Source organism: Cydia fagiglandana, chromosome 3 (assembly GCF_963556715.1).
Source record: "Cydia fagiglandana chromosome 3, ilCydFagi1.1, whole genome shotgun sequence".
In the NCBI taxonomy this organism is placed as follows: Eukaryota; Metazoa; Arthropoda; class Insecta; order Lepidoptera; family Tortricidae; genus Cydia; species Cydia fagiglandana.
Window position 1 is genome coordinate 7007486 of NC_085934.1, and position 22340 is coordinate 7029825.

General features: G+C 39.6%; 1 protein-coding gene across 1 annotated transcript in view; it reads left to right on the top strand.

The window, feature by feature from the left end:
• The window catches only part of LOC134679942 (lysine-specific demethylase 6A), a 56108-nt gene that overhangs the window by 17312 nt on the left and 16456 nt on the right, over positions 1-22340 (top strand). The window contains exons 5-10 of the mRNA XM_063538893.1: positions 13848-14155; positions 15641-15866; positions 17912-18169; positions 19041-19236; positions 20584-20643; positions 20785-20899. Coding sequence (XP_063394963.1) covers positions 13848-14155; positions 15641-15866; positions 17912-18169; positions 19041-19236; positions 20584-20643; positions 20785-20899 — 1163 coding nt within the window. The remainder of the gene's footprint in view (positions 1-13847; positions 14156-15640; positions 15867-17911; positions 18170-19040; positions 19237-20583; positions 20644-20784; positions 20900-22340) is intronic.

The window sequence follows — 22340 nt, forward strand, 5'->3', positions numbered from 1 at the left end:
GCAAATCTTGTCACAAAAAAAAGGCGCGAAACACAAATTTTCTATGGGACGATATCCCTTCGCGCCTACATTTTTCAAATTTGCCGCCTCTTTCTACTGCCCAGATCTGATTGACCAGCTGTAGGTATTTATACGTAATAAGATATTTTAATTTCACGTAATGTCTGCATCTAATTTATATATGTGCACGGTAAACAAACAAATGAATGATAAGAAAAGACAGACAGTGTTACTGAGCGGGAGGTGGGGCGAGGGGCGAAGTATAGGTAGGCTATGATAGGCTCTCGAGCGCCGCGCCGGCGACCGACGGACCAGCGCGGCGTATGTATGAATTTCGCGCCTTTTTAACTAGATTTTACTATTACAATGCAAGCTACACGCAGAAATTTCTTACTTTCCATAATATGGCTGCGTATATTATTTTATAGTAATAGACTTATTTTTACAGACTCTAATTCAATATTAGATCTTATAGGACAAAAAACGCATATTAATTCTAGAGCATATATCTTATTCTTCTAGCTTTTTAGCGTGCCTATTAACTTAAAAAATGAGATATGTTGTTGTGGATTTATTAAACTTTAATTCAATATCGACAAAATAATAAGCTAATTAGTAGTTTGACAAAGAAGCACGTTAAAAAAATTTCTAATAATTTTACATTATAAAGCGTCATACATATTATAAACAATGGAACTTAAACATTGCACTTTAATTCAATATTAAAAAATCATTACTAAAAATATATAAATACCTAATTTATATCTAACGCTCGTTCTAACTTTTCATCACATATTGCAAATATGCTTAAAAATATGTCCCATATCAGGTAAGTATCACTTTTTCAACTTTAGAATTATCAAAACTTATAGTGCAAAAATCCGGTCCCACTATTGAGCTAATTTCTGAGTGGACCGCCTCTTAAAGACTGCATGCACTCAGGATTGGGTCGCTTCAGCCCAATGGCATTTTTTCATCGCGTTAGCCCCCCATAGATTCAAGTATAATTCGTTGCTTCACAAGGCTTAGGTCCATGACCGCATGATATATCCAGAGAAACAACGACCTACCGCTTGACAGGGATCCCCAACTCGTTTGGAAATGCCGAGTTCCTTTAAATTAGGAAATGTTTATATTACCTTATAGTCCTGTATGATAGATATAGAACACAAGGTATGGCTGATTTAATGGATATTTTAGAGAATCTCCTTGAGAACGTGATTGCATTTTCTGGCACTGCACAATTTCTGGGCGTCACATTGCTCGTATCACTAATGGCTTTACCGGTTCCTTTATAGGCTTATGACTTCCCAAGTCATTATTCAGCGTAAATTGCCACTATATTCTAGCAGCAGTTCATTAGCATCGTATAATTTAAACTGTGACATTTGCCAGTCAGCTGCTAGTATTAAAACGTAGACTGACAGTAGGCATAGGATATGTAATAGCTAGTACATGGTTTAGCAGCTTGTGTGTAGCGCGTGCCTCAGGCAGGTGTCTTGCCGGCTGTTTCCCCACCTGTCTCTACAAGCTGCTTACTAGTCTTTGTTTCTACTTTACCACCCCGCCACCCCTGAGAAATCAAGACCCTTCAAAGCGCATCTGTCCTCTTAAACCAGTTTCATATAAGGATCTTCCGGAAGCAGTTATTTACCCGCATTGAGTTACAATTCAAACTTGAATAATTAGAAAAAACGGATAACGAGTCCGCCGGTCACTCACTGGCTAGTTCGCATCATGCAGGCTCAAATGACATTTAATTAACTTATCGGTCAATGCTTGCTGTATCTACATGAGACAGAAATATACATAGTAGAATTGCATACTACGCAGTGTGAGTGTAGTAAATAAACAGACGTAGAAAGCGATAAAATTTCCCGACGGCGCACGCTCGTTGGCGGTTTAATTGCATTTGGTGGGTAATTTCACCATTACCGGCGAACTTTTCCGGTGATCTGTGACGTGTTTAACTCGTGCAGCGGTTTCTCTCAAATATTTGCTCGTCGGTCATGTTAAATTTGTGTTCCCTACGTGTTACAGTAACGCTCAACAAAATACATTGTATATACTGCCGTCGTATAGTTTTATTTTAATCCTTTAATCCGTATATCAGGTGTGTGAAGCTTGTATTTCAACTTGAAAAAGATCTGGCCCGTGTATGTACAATGGATATTTCAGATATTTTTCCGGATCTGCGAACATAGAGATGATATTTTATTCCTGGCGGTTATGAGGATAAAAATAGGTAGTAGGTGCTTTATATTCTCGAATGTTTTTATGTTAAGAAAACTATAGGCACTTTGTTTGGATAAATAATGCGACATTAAAATTGTAAATGTTAATAGGGACGGCCGGGACGGTCTGGTATATTTATGCGATTCGCGAATAGCAAGTTTAATGCACTTTTTGTTGGCGACGGCGCGTGCCACGTTAGCGCGTGCAATTAACAGGATGATGCACTTTGCTGTTTACAAGTTTAACAACAGTCCCGGGCCAGTTTTCTCAAACAAACCGGTATAAGTGTGGTCTCCGGTTATCAATATTTGCTACGTATTTCGAGCCCAATGTTAAACTGGAGACGTTCTTACAGTCGAAAAAAAATGCTTAGGAATTAGGTAACTAGTGGAAGTTCACTTTGCAAATCAAAATCAATGTCATTCTGGTTGTTTGTTCTCGAACTGTTTCTATAAGTAGAAAATCTTAAATTTATGCCTATAAATAAAACATGCTTACAATATGGCCTCGAAAAACCTTATAAATCGAAAAATATTGACGATAAAGATAAAAAAAAATATGTATGTGTTGATCTGACAGCCCCTCGCTTACATAAGTTATGTAGGTACCTACCTATGTAGGTGCTCAAATATTTTTTTTCCCTATTTCAAAACAATAATACCTAGGTATTTTAACTACATATTATTCTTATTCGATCATACTATGAAAAGTTTGAAGTATGAACTCTTCGTGTCACAAGTTACATAACATAACAAATCATAGATTTAGACAAGGCAAAGTCCGTCAGTTAGCAACAGAGTATAGCGGCAAAACCGGAATTTAATTACGGAGCATCTAACTCCGACGGTATGCGAAAAACCATAACGCAACTAGCGGTGCGCGAGTTCAATCTGTAGATGTAAATTAGCTTGGTGTAGTAGCTTTAGGGGGCCAGTGCATCTCGCGCGGGTGTGGCGGGCTCTTCGATCGGGCCTGGGCCAAGTCACGTACGCACTCGACGCACAAACCTGCGCGGGCCCGCGCGCGCACCGCTCGCAGCCCTCGAAGGGCGTATGCATTATTAGCTAGGTCTCTGTTCTAATAGCTTGCAAAACCAGCATAACTACGCGCTTTATTTTCATACATTTCATAGTTACAGTTACACTGGTTAGTAAGAGTGTTTGGTTCGCCAGCGCTCGTCAAACATTAGAGAACACACAGCCCGGCCCCTTCCATTCGCCCCGAATCTCCCTTCGCCCTTCGCGTTCGAGCTTAGCTCGACGTTCCCACACCCCGGTGTGAGGGGCGCATTTCTTCGACTATTACAAAACTCTAGTCCTGTGACGTAATTGGCGTTTTATTAAGAAGTGGGTCAGAGGAGGGCAGGCGTGCGGTCGTCGACACTAACGGCTCGCTATTTATACCTGCCGCGTAGTGCACCGGAACTCTGTGCACTCGCTGCATCCGAGCCGAGCGAGGCGCCCTGTCAATGACCTCCTTACCACGAGCGCGAGCTTCCTACATCACCGAAATAAAGCTCTCCTTGTTATAAGCTCGCTTAATCCCTCATTATCTCCACGGTTACCTGATATATTCGACAAATATTCTGTATTTTCTCTCTCTGAGTATATTTGCCACGGGATCTTTGAGGAAAATTGAATTAGGGGTTTTCCATTACAAGATTATAGCGAATATAGCGGTTTATATAAGGATAAAGTAATATTTCATCCACGCGGTTCTATTTCAAACTGAGTCAAAGTTGCCTATTATTCTCCTACACAAACGATATCGTAGCTCGTAGGGCGTCCATTGCGAAAGGGCATGCCGCAACCGGCTGCCCTTCGGCTTGGTTTACGTAAGAAAACTAAGCCCACATTACTAGGCTGGCTGTATTCTCATTACTTTTCGAGTGCAGGCTTTTCTAGCTCTCGAGAAAACCATTGTAACAGGGATCTCACGATCCATACTAAATTTGCATTATCTAAGAGAGGACTCACACTGGTTTTTCTGAGCGGTGGACTTGACTAGCGGGTGTAATAGCACCCCTGAAGCCACCCACGCAGGACGTGAACTCTGCGACCCACTTGCCCTAGTTTTTACTCAAGATGTTTTTACACGTGCTAAGCAAACACGAGCCCTTTTGTCTTTATAACGAGAAAACTCCGAGATTCCATGCCTATATTTGAAGACAGGAAATGTTTGCTAAGCCGACGATGACGTGCGATTAGGAATTCATTGTCAATTCATTGCAGGTGTGGCCACGATTATGACTACACCGTGGCATTAATTAAAAAAGTAGTTCGTTGTGACTAAGCTAAGCTCCGCTTTCGTCACGTCGGTATGCTAAGAGCAACACTTAACTGAGAGTACCGAGAGCCATCGATATTTTCTAATGATTCTCCTTTAGCGTTTACTCTGGTTGTATCCTCAGCAACTGCTTCACAACTACCAATTGTCCGACGCTTTTCGACATTATCTTCTTTAATATCATCTTTTGCGAAACTATTCTGCCATTTATCGCCGGGACATTGCGAAGATAACAACCAAGCAATCGTTTCCCTAGTTTACATTGCTTATTCGTACTTATATTCGCCAAAACTTGTATTTGTCCAAAAGTATTTTATATTTGGTATTTATTCCTGGAACACTGAAGACTGTTTCCCAACTACCCTAATTTTAACAATTTTCCCCGACACAATATGAACAACCGTACAAACGCAAAACGCAGACGTTACGCAAGCGCGGTCAAATTCGCCAATTGTCTGAACGGTGTGCGTCCGCATTGCTAGGTCGCAATTCGGTCGCAAGTGCCTGCCGCGCTGGATTTTCCGCGAAATGTTGCATACGTCACGAGTCACGTGGTCGCGGGCGCGCCGGTACGTCACGCACAAGGCCGACTGACGACCGGCTAAATACGGTCATGACCATTAGGTATTATACTAATTAGCATCACTTATATTTAGAGCCCTCCTTAATACAATTTTATTTTATTAAATACGATTATGGATGGATATTAGGGAACCTAGGGAACCCTTTTAAAACTGGTGAACAAATTAGGATAAAATTTGACATACCTATGCATGGTTTATCGTCTGACTAAATTAACACATACGATCCTATTCATCGCGGGAAACATCATCTAAAGGGATTTAACAGGAAATATGGAGGTGATGGAAATGTGCATGAGTGTGCTAAAGAGCAACTCTGACGAAATCGAGTGGAAAAGCTAATAAACAATATTTCGCAAATAGGAGGAATGGACACCTTTGCAAGTCAATTTGCAAAATATGACGCAGAGAAGCAAGGGAACGCCGCAATAATACTTGAGTTCCAACTTTTTCAACTTTGGTACCTGAATTATTGACACAAAATCGTGATGCGTTAAGTCTACAGAGTCGTGTACGGAGGCCCTAATACCAGGCGTGGCTCACTCCGCGATTTCGTCGCTTTGCTACAGGTAGCTGAAAGTACATCCGTTCGACCCAAATCTTGGGGTTTGCCAAGCCGCGCGTGGCGCTGTCGCCACCTAGCGGCCATATCTGTGCTGATCGTGACAGACGCGTTTTGTTAGAGAGTGAGTCTTCTGTACCTAGTAATATTATTTATTCTGTGATTAATACGTAAAACAATCTCAGTTCCAAAGTGTTGGTCCGCAGTACGAACGCTACACGAAAGGATCAATATTTCGCCCCATTATGCTAGGATTCTGCAATTCATGCTGCAGACAAGTAAAATAAATGAAGCATGAATTTTCGTCGTACCATCAAATATTTACGGATTCCATTTACAGCACTTTGCTCTATTAAGTATTCTCTCGATGTTCCCATGGAAACTTCGCGGTAATACGGCCAGCAAGTTTTCTTAGTAAAGTAGAATTGATTGTCGACTACTTAGCACCAGATTCACGTGCCAGTAGTGTCTCTTATCGGGTTTTACGTAATAGTGTCGTTTTTGCGTTTATCTGAAATGTAGGTACCTAATAAGTACTTACCTATAAAGATATTGTTCATCAGTTTCATCAGCCTAAAGTGCAAATACCTAACACAAATATAATTACTATAGATTCTACTTCACCTTGAAACGTATTTTCTATGATAATGAAATGCCGAAGTTGTAAAATGTCTGTGTAGATTATAACGAGTGTCTGACATTGTACCAACCCCTATTGTATTGTACTGGGAGTCATATATTGCTTTCAAAACTGAATATGGAATTATTGATTTGCGTTTACAAATTGTACAAATATGACGCAGATGTTTGAGTCTTGTTTAAAATGTTTTCTGAAAAGTGTACTATAAATTATGCAAATAGAACGATTACATGCACTAATCGGAAATCAGTCATGTGAAACTGACGTTCATAACAAAATTTTAATTGGTTTCGTCACTGTAATTCACTACTATAAATTTAAATTACCTAAGTAGGACTTTTAATGAGTCTTGCGTAGCTCTGACGCCGACTAGGGGAAATACCTGAAAGATAACATGTAAGTAATATGTAATTGAAAGTAATAAATAACTTTGAAGTAAAAACTCGCGTTTACGTTTTTTTACGACCATGAATGGCTAAAACAATGCGATAACGCGTGTAGTAAAAAACGTTAAACGCATGCGATAAGCCAAACATTGAATTTTAGTGAATATTCCAAAATACTGCAGATACTGCAGTGCGTACGTGTCTACGTGATCTCAGAAAGTTCTCACGGATGTCGATCCGTACTTACTTACCATCTTACCGTCACGTTGTACGCACAATAGGCATTAGAAAGCGGCTTGTGACCGCAAAAAGGGAGCAAATGGAAAGGGCTCAGTGCCGCGCGGAGTCGAAACTTCGCCGTATTGCGAGATGAGGTTACGTCAGTATCGAGCGGCCCCGCCCCCGCGAGCCCCGCGAAGGGCTCTGCAACATTACCACTGTCTACCGAGTTTAATGTTCAGGAGTACCAGTGTAACTATGACCTCAACATAAAATACAGCTACGCGTAATTAATCAGGGCTTTTATGCTGGTTTTTCTAAGCACGGTAGCCTTTGGAATAAGATCCCTGCACGCACGATATGCGTGTGACTCTACTATCGTATGCTACTGCCCCGGCTTTTGTTTGATGAACAATCTATGACGTAAACCTAAAATTGTCGTCTACAAAGGGTTGAACCCTTCCGATGCCGTAGGGATGGGGCAGAGCTTTTAATTCAGCTGCATGTAAATAAGTATTGGACTTGTTACGACACTTGTGAACCGGGAATCGTATGGGGTAGTTATCAAGGGCACTCCGCCGTTGTAATGTAATAATAGCGCAGAATGTTCAGTTCTTTTGGTGTTAGGGGAAGTACATTTTGCATAATTTCAAGCGCGCTTGCAGCAAACACTAATAAACTATTTCACGCATCGTTTATTAGGTAAAATACTGGCGTGAACTCGTTAACGCGGACGGCATTCGAGTAATTAACAGCACGTACTGATGTCCACGCATTTCCTTAATTCATACTTGCTGCATCATTTAGTACCTAATGATAATCCCACAAAAACTGTAGTCGTTCAGGTTGTTTATCTATTATCCAACGTCGTGGGGCGCAGCTCCCATGGAACCTGTTCGTCGGTACCGTGCTCCGCATAATGTTGCGGTTTTTATTAGTGTCATATCATGCTGCGATGCATGTGCAGCTGTCGTCGCTTCCGCATAGCCGCCTCAAGGCGAGGACTCGAGAGTCGAGACGTTTGCTACTATTATTAAACCAACTAAATTTGTACTATTTACTACTAGTAGCTACTAGCCAATGGATTGGAAGGAGTTTAATAAGTCTCCTCACAAACGTGAGATAATATATTTGGCATATATACATAGAAGATTGAAGATAGAATAGAACGGAAGCAGAAACATCTTGTTCTTTTCCTCCGTTGCAATTTTGTCGTGGATATTTCTGCTAGTGTATGTGGACCACAACTACATGACATGTATGCTATTCTCCTTTGATAGCTTCCTTGTGCATTCGTTTAGCATGTCATCTGTCTACAACTTTCCTTTGTCCTTAAGTCGCTCTATTACTATAAGTATGTATTTGTATTCCTAGCTTATATATGTCAGTCAGTATAAAAAAAATCAAGGACTCTTCAATTGATTTAGTATACATAAACTAAAACCCACCTTTCTACTCAAGATTACTCATTATACCTATCTAATCTAAGTAGGTACAGTACATACTGTTCTCTAAGGAACTAGGTACAACGTTTCATTGCATGCTTGACCTAGATGCTAAAATAGATAAGTTTAATACAATAGCTGTACTCGGCTCAGGCATCTAGTACCGTAAGGATGGCCTCTGCAAGCTGCAGCTAAGACGCAAGGCTGCACTTATACAGGTTGACGATAACTAGCTTGTCTTGTTAGGTAGTGTTTCCTTACTTTAACGCTTCATTTCACAACGCTATACCTATGCGTCCATTCACATAATACGTGTTTGCACTGCAGCATTTGTTCTACAAAATACTACAAACAATACAATGCGCTAGGCAATTGGTTAGGTATCTGTAGCATGTTTTAAATTAGACTAGACATGAATAGCCTTTAAATGTGTCACCGCGGCTAGACTGTATAGGTCAAGTTTTTCTCAAATTGAACACTTCGTTTCAAAACTGTGCCAATATTGAAAATAGCTGCACATACATTGCATATTAGAGTTAGGTACTCTGTAAGTCGAATCGCACGAAAGTGGGTCAACTGGTATGACGCCAGCCGATAAACGAGCCCTCGTCCGACCATTATCAATTTTGTTCGAAGTACCGTGTGTTAGTTGTGTTTGCTTTCAGTTTGCAATCGCTTTAGTTTGCAAAATAAACATTGATATCTACTACGATCGAATCCAACTGTCTCTATGCCGGCTTGTTTCACATTCGTTTTATCCTTCACTATCTTTATAGTTTTTACGTTATGACTAAAACGTTTTTACGTTAAACTATTCTTACAGACTATTTTTGAACTAGATATTATGAAAGAATGATGGACAAGGTATTGAAAGACAAGCATTTTTATGACGCGTATGTGCTCGAAAAACGTTGCCAACATGCTAAAATTATGAAACGTGTTCATTTATGATTAAGTAGCTATGTAACACAATCCGTATCGAATTTTACGCATATTTCATCAATTGCCTTGAAGAAACACATTCACATCATGATGCATGAATAACTAGGTAACTAGGTACTACGTATAGTATACATGTTGTAGCAGTGGTACGTGTATCGTATAGAATGGCATTGCGTTTGTGGTGCATACAATTTGCGTTGCACTGTTGCCGTGGAGCCAAGGCCGTGATGCAATATGGTCAGGTGAATTGTGAGTTGCTGAGTGCATCGTATAATTGCATTGTGCGACACGGCGCTCTACTTCAGTTTTAGAATATTTACTAACATAGTTTTGTTTATTTTGGGTCACAGACAAATACCTACACATTTCCTAATTGTGTTCTAAAACAGCTCTTCTCCTAACGTCGAAAAATTTGCACGATAAATATTCCACAAATCTATAGCCTTACGGCATAATCTTGCATGGGCACGCCAAATTTAATAAGTATTCATGTTTGGGTGATCTAGTTATTCAGATTAATTTATATTTATGTATTTAAATCGTTGTCTGGACTTCCTCGCAAGGATTCGTTCGCAATTCGCTAATTGTGTTAGCGTGTTCCAGTTTCGAGCGTCCTTGTTAATAGGGAAGTGGGTTATTAAGTGTCGCGTTGATTCGCCGGCGGCGGCGTGGGAAAGTCTCGTGCGGATCCCCGTGTTATTGTGAGGCGTCACGTACTGGTATACTCATTACATAACGGGTGATTCTTTCAGTGTCTTGAAGTTATCGACAACTATATGCGTAGTTAGACAGCCCAATGTTGAAGCTGATTCGCCTGCGTTAATTGACAATGGGAATACACCTGGGCGCAGCAGTACCTAGTGACAGCTTCAGTTATGTAAAGTGAATGCGATGTGATGACGACGGAACTATAAATAGCGGCCCGTCCTTGAGCCGCGGCGAGTGCAGAACTAGGTCAGGCCAGTGGGTTCCTACTGCTCACCCATCGATCTTAGAGCCAGTTTAACTGCAGCCGCGATATCCGCAACTACTAGCGTATTCGGAACTCGCGCTTATATTGGATTTCTGAGACTGCCGTTGTTACGCCATAGGAATAACATCCCAGCTGCACCCCTCACCCCGCTCCGCTAAACAGCTGTACTTCTGCTTATATGTCTCCTTTCACGTCAACATTTCTTATGTTCCACGTCTTACAAATTGTACATATCCCAGCCCTACAAACTCTTACAAACCGAGCACGGAAACATAAGTTTACTTAATGTTCATTCATGCCTTGAGCTCGACGTAATCGATTCTTTTACGCTCCGCATTTGAATAGCAACGAGCGATGGAGAGCATTTTGGATGTATAAATAGGGTACTGACTGTATACATAATTCGTTACCTGAGCGATAATGGCCGGGCAGGTAGCTTGGATTATAATCGATCCCTCTGCGTGTATGTATGCGGCTGTTTATATGTACCTCGTGTTATCCAAGAACTTCGTTTTAGGGTTATGTAGGCTACCCTTATTTTGCTAGTTCCGTCTGTCGGCGACTTAGCTCAGTGACCATCAGTCACTAGTAAATACTCAAAAGAAACTACTTATGCACCTATCTCTAAAGTGTAATTTTATTATTATGCAGTGTTAAGTCGAGGGCCTGATAATGACAAGTATAACGATGAGCGTTTAACCGCATTCAATTACACCTCATTAATATGCATTGTGCTCATTCGTTCTTCATTAGCCCGGCCCGGCCCGAGTGCCTTCTGCATTCACATTGCATTTGTATGCAACTGGTGCCTGCTGCCTTTGTGTGCGTCAGGTGTTAGCACAATGACAAAGTTCTTTACACGTAATATCTGTTTAGTTTTGTTCATTATACTACTACCACCACCTAACTATAGTCCAAATGGACTAAATTATATCTTGACGAGGAACTGCGTATTGTGATGTGTGATACCTACCTAAAAATACAATAACGATTTTAGATACGAAACGTGTTTTTTTAGACGGAAGTAAGAAAGTTTTAAGGTGTAATTTATTAATCAAATGAAAACACAATTAGGGTTTGTTTAGGCAAGTAAGAAGTTTTAATTTTGTTTCAATTACAAGAGTCAAACAAATACGTAAGCGTTAGCTAATCATCCTGATGAAAATTTACGTAATTAGAGGAAATTTCCAATCTCGCCCAACAGCGTTTTGAACAAAGAAAGTATTTTCCACTTTTGGAGTTTTGTGGCTTCCTCCGGTTTGTATGTTGAAAATTACTTTTGAATGTTGCGTGACAGGACGCAATCATAAGTTATTATTACCGAGGAACAATGAATGCGAATAAGAAGCGAGCTGGAGTGTATGTCGAGCAGGGTCTGTATTCCCGTCGTTATTCGAATATACACGACATAGGTGAACCAGTACATGTGTGGTCTTCGATTCCGCGTTCTTGTTGCGGACCACAAGGTTATGCCTATATTGGATCGTCTGAGGTGATGTAGTCGGTAAGAAATGGGGAAGATCAACCCAGCGCTGCGGGCGCGCGGTGAAAGCCCGGGCTCGTGTCTCGTGTGTGTGTGTACGGTAATGATCATTTAATTTTAGTCATCGGCAGAGAGCGCAACTTTGGTGCCGATGACGTCATTATGACGTTAAGTCGCATATAGGATGTTTTTTTAAAACAACGTTGTAACACCTCAATGATTCTTAATAATGATAATTTATACCTACCTATATTAATGTTTATTTATAAAAATGCTTGGCTTTACATAAAAAATAATGTAAACATTAAAAAACGATACGAAACGATCTCCTTCTCATTCAATATGCTTTGTTGTTTTCAAATGTTTATCTATATTGCTTGCTTTTGCTGTTAAATTTTGGTCACATTTTTTCATATTTTACAATCAGAAAAGGAAATTTCTGCAAATACGGCTGCAAAGACTCCATAGCGACTTCAAACAATAATATTTCGGTTAAATTTTACAAATAAAAAAATAAGTAAACAGTAATTGGTTGTCATTTCCAGCAATCTTATTTTTAACATGACAAAGACAGTTATGTTTTTATAGGTACGTGGCTAGTACGTATAAAAACTCTCAACTCAAGTTTCAATATCAGTAAACTAAAGAGGCTAATAAGTTGTTATTTGTTTAAGTATCTATAATCTAGATAACAACACTCTGTATTTAGCGTCACGTCATACGTCTGTCATCGGCACCAAAGTTGCGCTCTCTGGTCATCGGTATCGGCGGCCACCGGATGCCATGCCTCCACCTGCCTTCTTTGTTTCTACATGCAAATGTCAGCGGAGGTCATCTAAATAAAGGCGGTGTAGGCGCTACGACGGATTCGGCCGCGGTCTGTCTAGACGTTGCGTTGCATCGTCCGATCGATTGCACGGACGAGCCTCAGACGGTCACTGACCCCGCGCATCGGTGACGTTACGCTCCGCTGATGCGCTCCTAAATAACCTCACGGATGTTACCACCGCTCCAATTGATTGCATTCCTTTTCGACCCACCCTCGCGCGCTCTCCCCGGACGATAACTTATTTCATATTTATCCGTAAGATGCCAAGAGTCTTACTTCGTGCCTTATACACAACACCATGACCATGACAGATCAATTCAATTCAGACGTGCTTTTAGCTCACCTATCTTGAGCATTTTATTTTTTACTTTGCTTTAGTAGGTACAATAATCCAAGAGCAATACAATAAATCCTCAGCCGTAATGCAATCTCTTTCAATACCTCACAAAGCCGACCGGTTTAGGTTTTGGGTAGGATAGACAGAAATCGTAAAAGTTTTTGCTTGAGCATTGTACAGCGTCCGCTTTCTTTGAAGGCTTCTCGGGAATAAGGAGAGCAAAAAAAGCAAAGTAAAGTTTTATTATCGAGCCGGAGTGTTATATGACCGTGTTGCAGTGAGCGTTTATTATGACAACAGATCGCCTGCCTCTTATTTACGTGTTGTCTAACCTTGGCGCGGTCAAGTTCAGCTGTTACTTTGACATTGTTTCATTTGTTTTGTTTCTAGACTTGCATTTTATTATGGATATTATGGACAAATGAACCACTTTACTGCAAACTATGCTTTGTTTCATACTTTGTCAGGAACAATATAACTGAACCATCAATTGTCTTAGACAATGTGCGGTTTTTGATGCGCTTCTGTGGTAAATATTCTAGTTGAATATATCTATAAAGTAATGAACAAATATGTACTTACCATGTTTTAAATCGCTTCCTAACAAGACTTAACCATAAAAATGCCAGTAGTGCCAGTAGAAGAGAGTGGGTGTTGCTACTTATGGTTGCCGGTCATGATAATCACGTAGGTTATCGAGAAGGCCCAATTTATTTAAACCGGAATAAGTTGGTAATTCTAATCAACTAATTAATCTGAGTCTAAACGGAAAATAAATTCAAAACATATGTTGAACTACTAGATTAAATTATTTCTAGATCGAATTAGTATGTTGTCTTTCTATGCCCGTGTCGGACGAAAACGCTGTCCTCGGACCGCATGTAGTCATCCAGGCTAACGCTAACCTTGCCCACCCTTAACACGTGTAGGGCGACGAAAGCGCTGCAGATGTCCCTGTACGTGTCCCCGGGGTTCTCCCGCGCCGCGGACGCGCACCTGCGGCTCGCGCTCATGTTCAAGGCGCGCCGCTACTGGGGCGCCGCGGCGGCCCACTTCCGCCGCGCCAAGCTCGCGCCCCATCAAGACGCTACCTTCACCCGCCTCGAGCTCAGCTTCCATGCCGCGCATCTCCTAGAAGCGAGAGGACTGAGGAAAGCGGCCAGAGACGCGTACACCAAACTCCTCAACGAGCCGCAACTGGCCCTCACGCTCAAAGCCGATATCTGTCGGCAACTTGGTAAGTCAAACTTTGTTTTCCTTTCTTGTTTACTTGGACAAAGCAATAGTTTTATGGGTCGGCAGCCTAAAGATGCTACGGTTGCACTGTTAAATAATATTTATGTCAGTTAAATAAAAACATAACTACTTGACATTGAACGTGACTCAAAGGGCTATAAAAAAAACTTGAGACAAAGAGGCACCCCATACTTGCTAAACAAAAGAGCAGACTCCATTGCATAAATGAATAGCGGCTCTAAAACGTGAGACGATACCGTGCATTTGTTTATTTTTGTTTTATGGGCAAAATAAGTTCCGCTATTACTTTAGTCCTTTAGTTGTAAGGACATAAAGTGTTGAAAAGCTAATTTTCCATTTTACAGAGGTGATAAAAGTAGTTTAATAAAATGTGCAATAATGTATTGTTGTGGCCGTTTACCGCAGGCCGGCTATCTCTAAACACGGGCCGAGCGTAATGGTCAGTGCCTCGGTCAAACAATAAATAACGTTGACACTTAATGCGAATGGAAATGAGGTTATAACCAGTTTCCCGAGGCTTGCACTTTGAATTTCTGTCCGAATAAAAATTCACAGAAATACTGATGTACTTCTATGAAGCTCAGGTTCACAGAAATATCGATGTATTTCTGTGAACCTTGGCCTATCAGATTGCGTATTATTATTGACATTGCTGTATGTACCTTTCAATTTCGAGTTCTATTTTCTGTGCCCTTTGTTGTGCATTGCGTTGTACAGACTCTATTAGAGCTATGCCCACAAGCTGTTAACTATTGCCCACAGGAGAGAAAAATGTACAGTTCGCGCGAACACGCTAGTTTTCTCTCCTGTGGGCAATAGTTAACAGCTTTTGGGCATGTAAGTAATGATTTTATCATAGTTCTGTAAATAAAAGGAGGACCTTTTTACGTGGATAAGGGTTAAATAAGAAAATTAATCTTTATAGCCCTTAACTCTTGTGATGTCTACAGGAAAGAACGTAACACAGTGATCTGTTTGACCCATTTGCGTATTATTATTGACATTGCTGTATGTACCTTTCAATTTCGAGTTCTATTTTCTGTGCCCTTTGTTGTGCATTGCGTTGTACAGACTCTATTAGAGCTATTGTTTTGTTCGTTGAATATTAAATGCAATAAATAGCTTTTACTTTCTGAAAATAGCCACAAATATTGATGTTTTCGCTCGATGCAAACATTCATTATCAGTGCGGTGTGATCTTAAACTTTGTTCTATTTTGGGTGGAATTTTGTATTGGGTTCGAATCCCTAATATGTATTTTTTTTAAACAGTAGGTACTAGGTACCTACTCACAGTCAAATCAGCACGATGGTCCAAAAGAGTTCTTCTGCGCGGGATTCCTTGTAGAAATGAATCGACCAGTAGCTTGTTCGCAACTGCTTAACATCTTTTCAGCCATTTCGCTTATATGGCACCCGAACTTCGCTCCATACTCTGTGTCCACTTTTAACCAAGAAGTTTCCAGGTTGGCTGTACCACCGCTGCGCGTCCCTGGGCGAGCCGGCCGCGCGGGCCCGCGCCGCCATCTGGTGCCTGAACCGCGCGGTGAAGGCCGAGCCCGAGTCCGGCGCGGGGCTCTACCTGCTCGGGCGCTGTTTCGCGGCCCAGGGCAAAGTGCACGACGCCTTCGTAGCCTACAGGAACTCCGTTGAGAAGTCGGAGGGCAACGCGGACACGTGGTGCTCTATTGGGTGAGAGGAACTTTTATGTACCATTTATACCATCGCATAAATATCATGGGGCAATTTTAAACGGAATTGATCTTGCTGATAAAATACATAAAGAGAAACATGAAAACGTAGATCTACGCACAAGTGTTTATAAATTTCTGTGTTCTTACATCAAGCAAATTGCCGAATTTTGAACCAAAAGCTTGCCATAGTTGCTTCTTAGTAGTTAGTTACACTTGATTTTTCTCCCACAGTAGCGAGCTTAGACTGGCAATACAGTGAAACCTGGTTAAGTGGGACCTGGATAAGTGAGAAACCTCTATAGCTGGGACTCATGGTGCGGTCCCGACACTTTAGCACTGAATTACCTCTGTTACTGAGAAAAAACGAACCTCTATAATTGGGATTCGTTGTTGTGATTTTATAGTCACATTGACCTCTATAATTGAGACAGAGAGTGTATTTTACCTCTTTTACTGAGATTATATTTATAAGATTACATTTTCCTAATTGTTTTTTAGAATTTTATAGGGAATTTACTTCTGTATCTGAGATAACGTCAATCTATGACCTCTCTAACTTGGACTTCATTGAACAATTTCCGTATTCTTACTAACTCTTAGTCTATCCACAAAATTCCGCATTTGCCTAATTGTGTCTAAACAACTTCAAGTTTGATTTAGTTAATTAATGTAAGTACTTAAAACTATCGTAATGAAAGCGGAAATTTTGATAAATAACACGAAAAAATAAATTTTTATTTATTAAATTTCTAGGACGCAATGAAGTCCGTATCAAAATTAATTGAAAAAAGCTATCCTTTGGAAAATCATTCAAATTAAATTCAAAGAAATATTTAAACAGACTTAAAACATATTTAGGGATAAGGATTATTTTACCTAAACATTTAAAGATATTTACAAAATACCTTATTAACCACCTCTATAACTGAGATATAATCCTCTATTCGCACCTCTATTAATGAGACCCTCTGTAAATGAGACAGAAATTTATTTGTACCTGGCTAACTGGGAGCCTGGGTAAGTGGAAAACCTCTTTAAGTGAGACAAATTTGCTCGTCCCTTGAGATCTCACTTATCCAGGTTTCACTGTATATTATAGCTGGTGTTTTCTGAGCGCCGAGATAAAGTGAAAACGCGTGACGAAAACGAACGCTATATTTGTCGACTTTTTCTGATTTTCTATGTATTGTCGTAATTACTGTTTATCAATCATGAGAATTTCCATGAAATTCCGCCGGATGTTTCTTTAGAGATAAACATATTTAATTGTCCAATTTCCTGTGTTAAAAGGACAATGTTCTAGGAAAATCCATCATATTAATTAATAAAGCGAACTGCAATTGTGTTAATTAAAAGGTAAAAGGCTAACTGAGCTATAGTGAAAAGGTCACAGGAAAGAATACCTATTCACGAAAAATCCAACGCTCGATAATACGGTACCAATTAATTGACTTACTCAACTTACTGAGTAAAATACAAATCACACGCAACGAAGCGCTTAACCACCGTAGTCAAGCTCCTAACAAAGTTATTACTTCACAGTAAACTAGTTGCTATGTGTACTTGGAAAGGTTTCCTTTTAGCGCTTTCTCAGTCGTATCGTAAGAGCCCAAGTTTCGTTAAGGCGACTTATCTCAAGATTTTGTATGGACACCTCAGGATGTTTTCCTTCTATTGCACTGAGAGAAAAGTACAACAAAAATACACTTAGAATTACAAAAATAAACTTAATCCGGGGACAAGGAGAGTTAACTAATAGGAACAAATTGACTTTTGCAATTTCTATTAGTTTTTGCAATTTCTATTATCTCTTTGTTGAAATTATATTTGGGATTACTGAGCTGTTTGTAGAAATAAATAAACTTTACAGAAATAGTGAAACGTCCATAATTATTACTAAAACTTCGCTTTTTCCCCCAGTACAGAACTGTTTTTTAATTCCTGGTGATGATTTTTCTCTCAGTGTGCAGAAGTAGTTCTTGTCCATTACTTGTTAAAAAGTTAGTGCTCGACTACCGTCACTCATCGAATATTTTTCTACAGGGTACTTTACCAGCAACAGAACCAGCCTATGGACGCCCTCCAAGCGTACATCTGTGCCGTCCAACTAGACAAGGGACACTCAGCGGCGTGGACCAACCTCGGGAGTCTATACGAGAGCTGTCAGATGCCGCGCGACGCGTTCGCGTGCTATAACAATGGCGGGGCCGCGGCCACGGCGTCCCATTCTGCTCTGAGGCAGCGTTTGGCGTTCTTGAAGGCGCATTTGGCCCATGCGCCTTTGCCGTCTGTTACTGGCAAGTGAGTATGCCGAATGTATAATTTTTATTTTCCTCATAAGTGGCTGATAGTGGTAGCAGAGATTTAAATACTTCCTTTCCTGATTTTGCTAGTTGGGGTACCTATTACAAGGCTCTCTATTGTTTCCCATGTTTTAAGTCATATTGTATTGTTTGTCCACGTTTTCGTTAGTCATAATTTAGTTTTTCTCAGAAACGCATAACTTTTCAGGATTGCCATAAAACAAACCTAATAACCTATCTATAGGAGGATAACCCTACGAAAGTCCTGAAAAGTTAACGGTTTCAGAATTATGACTAATGATAATCTGACAATCATTACATTATGACTTTCAATAATTATGCCAAACAAAGGGACCCCGGTATAACAAATACAGTGAATAATCATTTAATATCGTATGTTCACGGAAACGCACGAACGTGTTATGCTATTTCAATCAGTGTCAATACAAACAGTACTGAGGTTGACTGAAGAAGCATGACATACGAACGTTTCCGAAAAAATACGATGGCAAAGGATTGTTCACTACACCTGTATGTCGCTTTCATATATACATAGTTCGTTTTTTTTAGCATTAGAAATAAGGTAAACAATCTTGATGTGTCTTTTAATTGAAAACACACATTTTAAAAATAAGTTACAGTAAATATGTAACAATTATGAATCTAGTACGATCTTTTATAGTCTTCTGCTTTCATAAGTAATAGTTATTGATTTTTTTTAAAGTGTTTTTCAATTAAAAGACATGTCAAAATCGCTTACCTTCTGTCAAGTTCTTTCTAATGCTAAAAATACGAACTATAGGGTTATCTCACAGTTTTATAAAGCAATAGTGTGTGACACACTAACAGTCTTTTGTTTCCTTTTACAGACGACGGCAGCTCCCATCCATCGAAGAAGCCTGGAACCTACCAATCTCCGCGGAGATGTCGTCTCGCGCGCCCAAGTCCGCCCCCCCGCCCTACCCCGGCAAGCGGCCGGACGAGCCGCCGCCGCTCACGCAGCACCAGCTGCAGACCCTGCAGTACTTGCAGAGGAACTCGCATAATCTGTCGCCGCAGCAACAAGTACGGTTCTTGCGGTATATTTGTGGACACACGGTTTAGGAGTTGGGGGGTGCGTTGAAAAAAGGAATAAAAAGAAAAAAAAAATCACAGAAAACCTTATTAACAATTATAAATGTCCTGTGGCCCCAAACTAAAAAGGGAAAGTAATCCTTGGCGCAATCAGGAGGTTTCCACGACCATCAACTTCTTAATGTAATCTCATAAGATACCTATTGATAACCTATTTCATAATTCATAACATTGCAAAAAAGACAACAGAATTTTTTTTAATTCTATTCAATAAAGTTCTAATTTTCTCCTCGAACATATCAAAATCTAGATTAATTTTGTATCGAGCAGTAACGTATGCGAACGATACTATTAAGCTTAGAATAAATTTAAAAGTGCCTCCCTACCGTGGAAATATTTGCTGTCCTTGAGTTAATGTGTCGCCCAATAAAATTTTCCACTTTTAAATTTATTCTAAGCATAAGAGAAAATCAAACTTTGAAATACGGAGTTTCATATTGCATATACAAATTGTGAGATATCGACGTCGACAGAATTTAAACACTACATTAGTCACAATTCTAATACCAGCCTTGACTTATATAAACATTATATTTTCAATTACAATATCTGTTCACTAACACACAAGGGTATAAACCAAGGTCCTCGAAATTAAAACCATTATGAACAGGCGATCCCGAGGGGTCCGAAACCTGTTTCGCTGTGGGAAAAAAACTCCACTCAAATTGATGCAAATCGGAAAATATACACGAACGCATCCTCTGATAACGCTGCGCTGTACGGCTCGGCGAGTATCCAAGGTTTTAGCGACATTGAAATATGTACATACTTGTATTGATCGCTGTTTTATTTATGTGATTCTATATTATGTTCATGTTTGTGGCATGTATATGTTATCAAATTATGAGACTAAGTAAATGAACGGTTATTTAATCAATCATTCTTTGTTTTAGGCAAAAAAATATTATATTTTGGTTACTAAGGGTGGTATTCCATATGTCCAATATATTGGTCCAATGTCATTGCGTCTCAGTCTCTCATTAAGCAGAATGTGAGACAAAATACTCATTGGACAGGTGGAATACCACCCTAAGATGTGACTTACTTATGATTAAAATTTTAATTGACATTGACGAAATTTTTTAACTTATTGATATACAGTTGAAATGTGACTAGGTTTGTTTGCAAGTACTAATTGTCCAAGTAATATTCTATAGTCGCGTTCACAATAAGCCATTCCATGTTAACCTGTTTAAAACACAATTTTATTACCCAATCGTTTTAAATTAAAGCCGGAAGCATAATAACTTGCACTTAATTTCCTTTACTTTGTTCCAGGCATTGATGCAACAGCTGCTCTCCCAATACCGACTTTCGCAAGCAGCGCGGGCGCGAGCGGTTCGTACTAGAATTAAACCCTTTTACCTATCCCTATTCCCTTTTCGGCGGCAGGTCACATATCACTATTTTTCCAACCCTATTGGGTATTAGGCAAAATATATTTAAAACTATAAGGCTAATGTATTTTTTAATTGTCAGGTTACGAAGAGTGAAGGCAACGCGAACGGCGGCGAGACCGCCGAGTCGCTCGCCGAAGACTTACTGAAGAGGTTCTCCGATAATCCGCCTGAAATTAAAAAGGAACCCGTGTCAGGTATGTTTGTTTAGTTATTTTTCTACTTATAGTTCGTTTTTTTAGCATTAGAAATAAGGTAAACAATCTTGATGTGTCTTTTAATGGAAAGACACATTTTAAAAATAAGTTACGGCAAATATGTAACAATTATGAATCGAATACGATCTTTTATATTCTTCTGCTTTCATAAGTAATAGTTATTGATTTTTAAAAAGCGTTTTTCAATTAAAAGACATGTCAAGATCGCTTACCTTCTTACAAGTTCTTTCTAATGCTAAAACTATAGACCAAGAAAAGCCTGCAACGATTTCGTCCAACTTCTATAAAATTATGACGTATAAGTAACACTTGCACTGCGTGTGAAGCAGAATTCTCTTGGTCTAACCTTAGATACATTCCGTCTTTATATATATGTACATGTTATTTTTTAGGAAAATTAGTTAGGACGGACATAAGTACAGAGAGTGCGTAGTATACCGGGTGTGGCCTGTAATATGAGCAAAAAATTTAACTGTAGGCTGTACTCCTCATAATGATTAACATTTGTTCAGCGACTTTTAAAAATAACTTGTGGTTTGATTTTTAATACACTTTAAAGTTTATTCTAAGACGCAATGTATTACGAATTTTGTTATGTTTAAGGCGTGACAAGCAACGTCAATCACAATGATATGGCGTGGCGATGGCGTCCATTGAAGATAATATTTATTTTGTATGAAAAATAGGAAGTCTAAATACTTCAGAATTTTTAAAAGTTGTTGAACAAAAGTGTCGCCGTTTGAGGAGTACAATCTATGTTTAAATTCTGTGTCCCTAGTGAAAAAAGGTATAAGTCTCGAGCAGCGCAGTTGTAAATGGGTATAAGTTCCAAGTAACACCTGTGCCCTTTTACTCCTAAGCTGCGTGAGACTTGTACCCTTTTTCACTAGGGCCACAGAATTATTTGCTCGTGTTACAGGCCACACCCGGTAGATAGAATCCTAAAATAGAATTTCAATTCATAATGTTGAAATGTGTAGAATGATTTCATGAGGTTCGTATGGCCATGTAAATAACTATCCACCAACCTTCATATCATTCGACCTTCATAAGGTTTGTTATCTAATAATTCCTTTATAAATACATTGTCAATATGTCATGTGACTGGACATTTGTCACCGTCAAATGTGAATAATCATAGCAAAAGTATAATTTTAAGTTTTAAAATGGTAAAGTACAAGAGGTATAAGGATAAATTGTTAATGATGACCCGGGCGATGGACACTGAAAAAAGTTAGTTTAGACAATGCTCTTAAGACATATTATAAGATTTAAAGATACAATGCCCGTAATCCATAATATCTGGGAGACCGAACTTTGCTCAGAAAACATATAAATACTCAAAAATGCGCAGCACTCATACATTAAACGCACATGTAGGTTGTACAATGTAAAGTGCCAAAACGTAGACATATTTAGC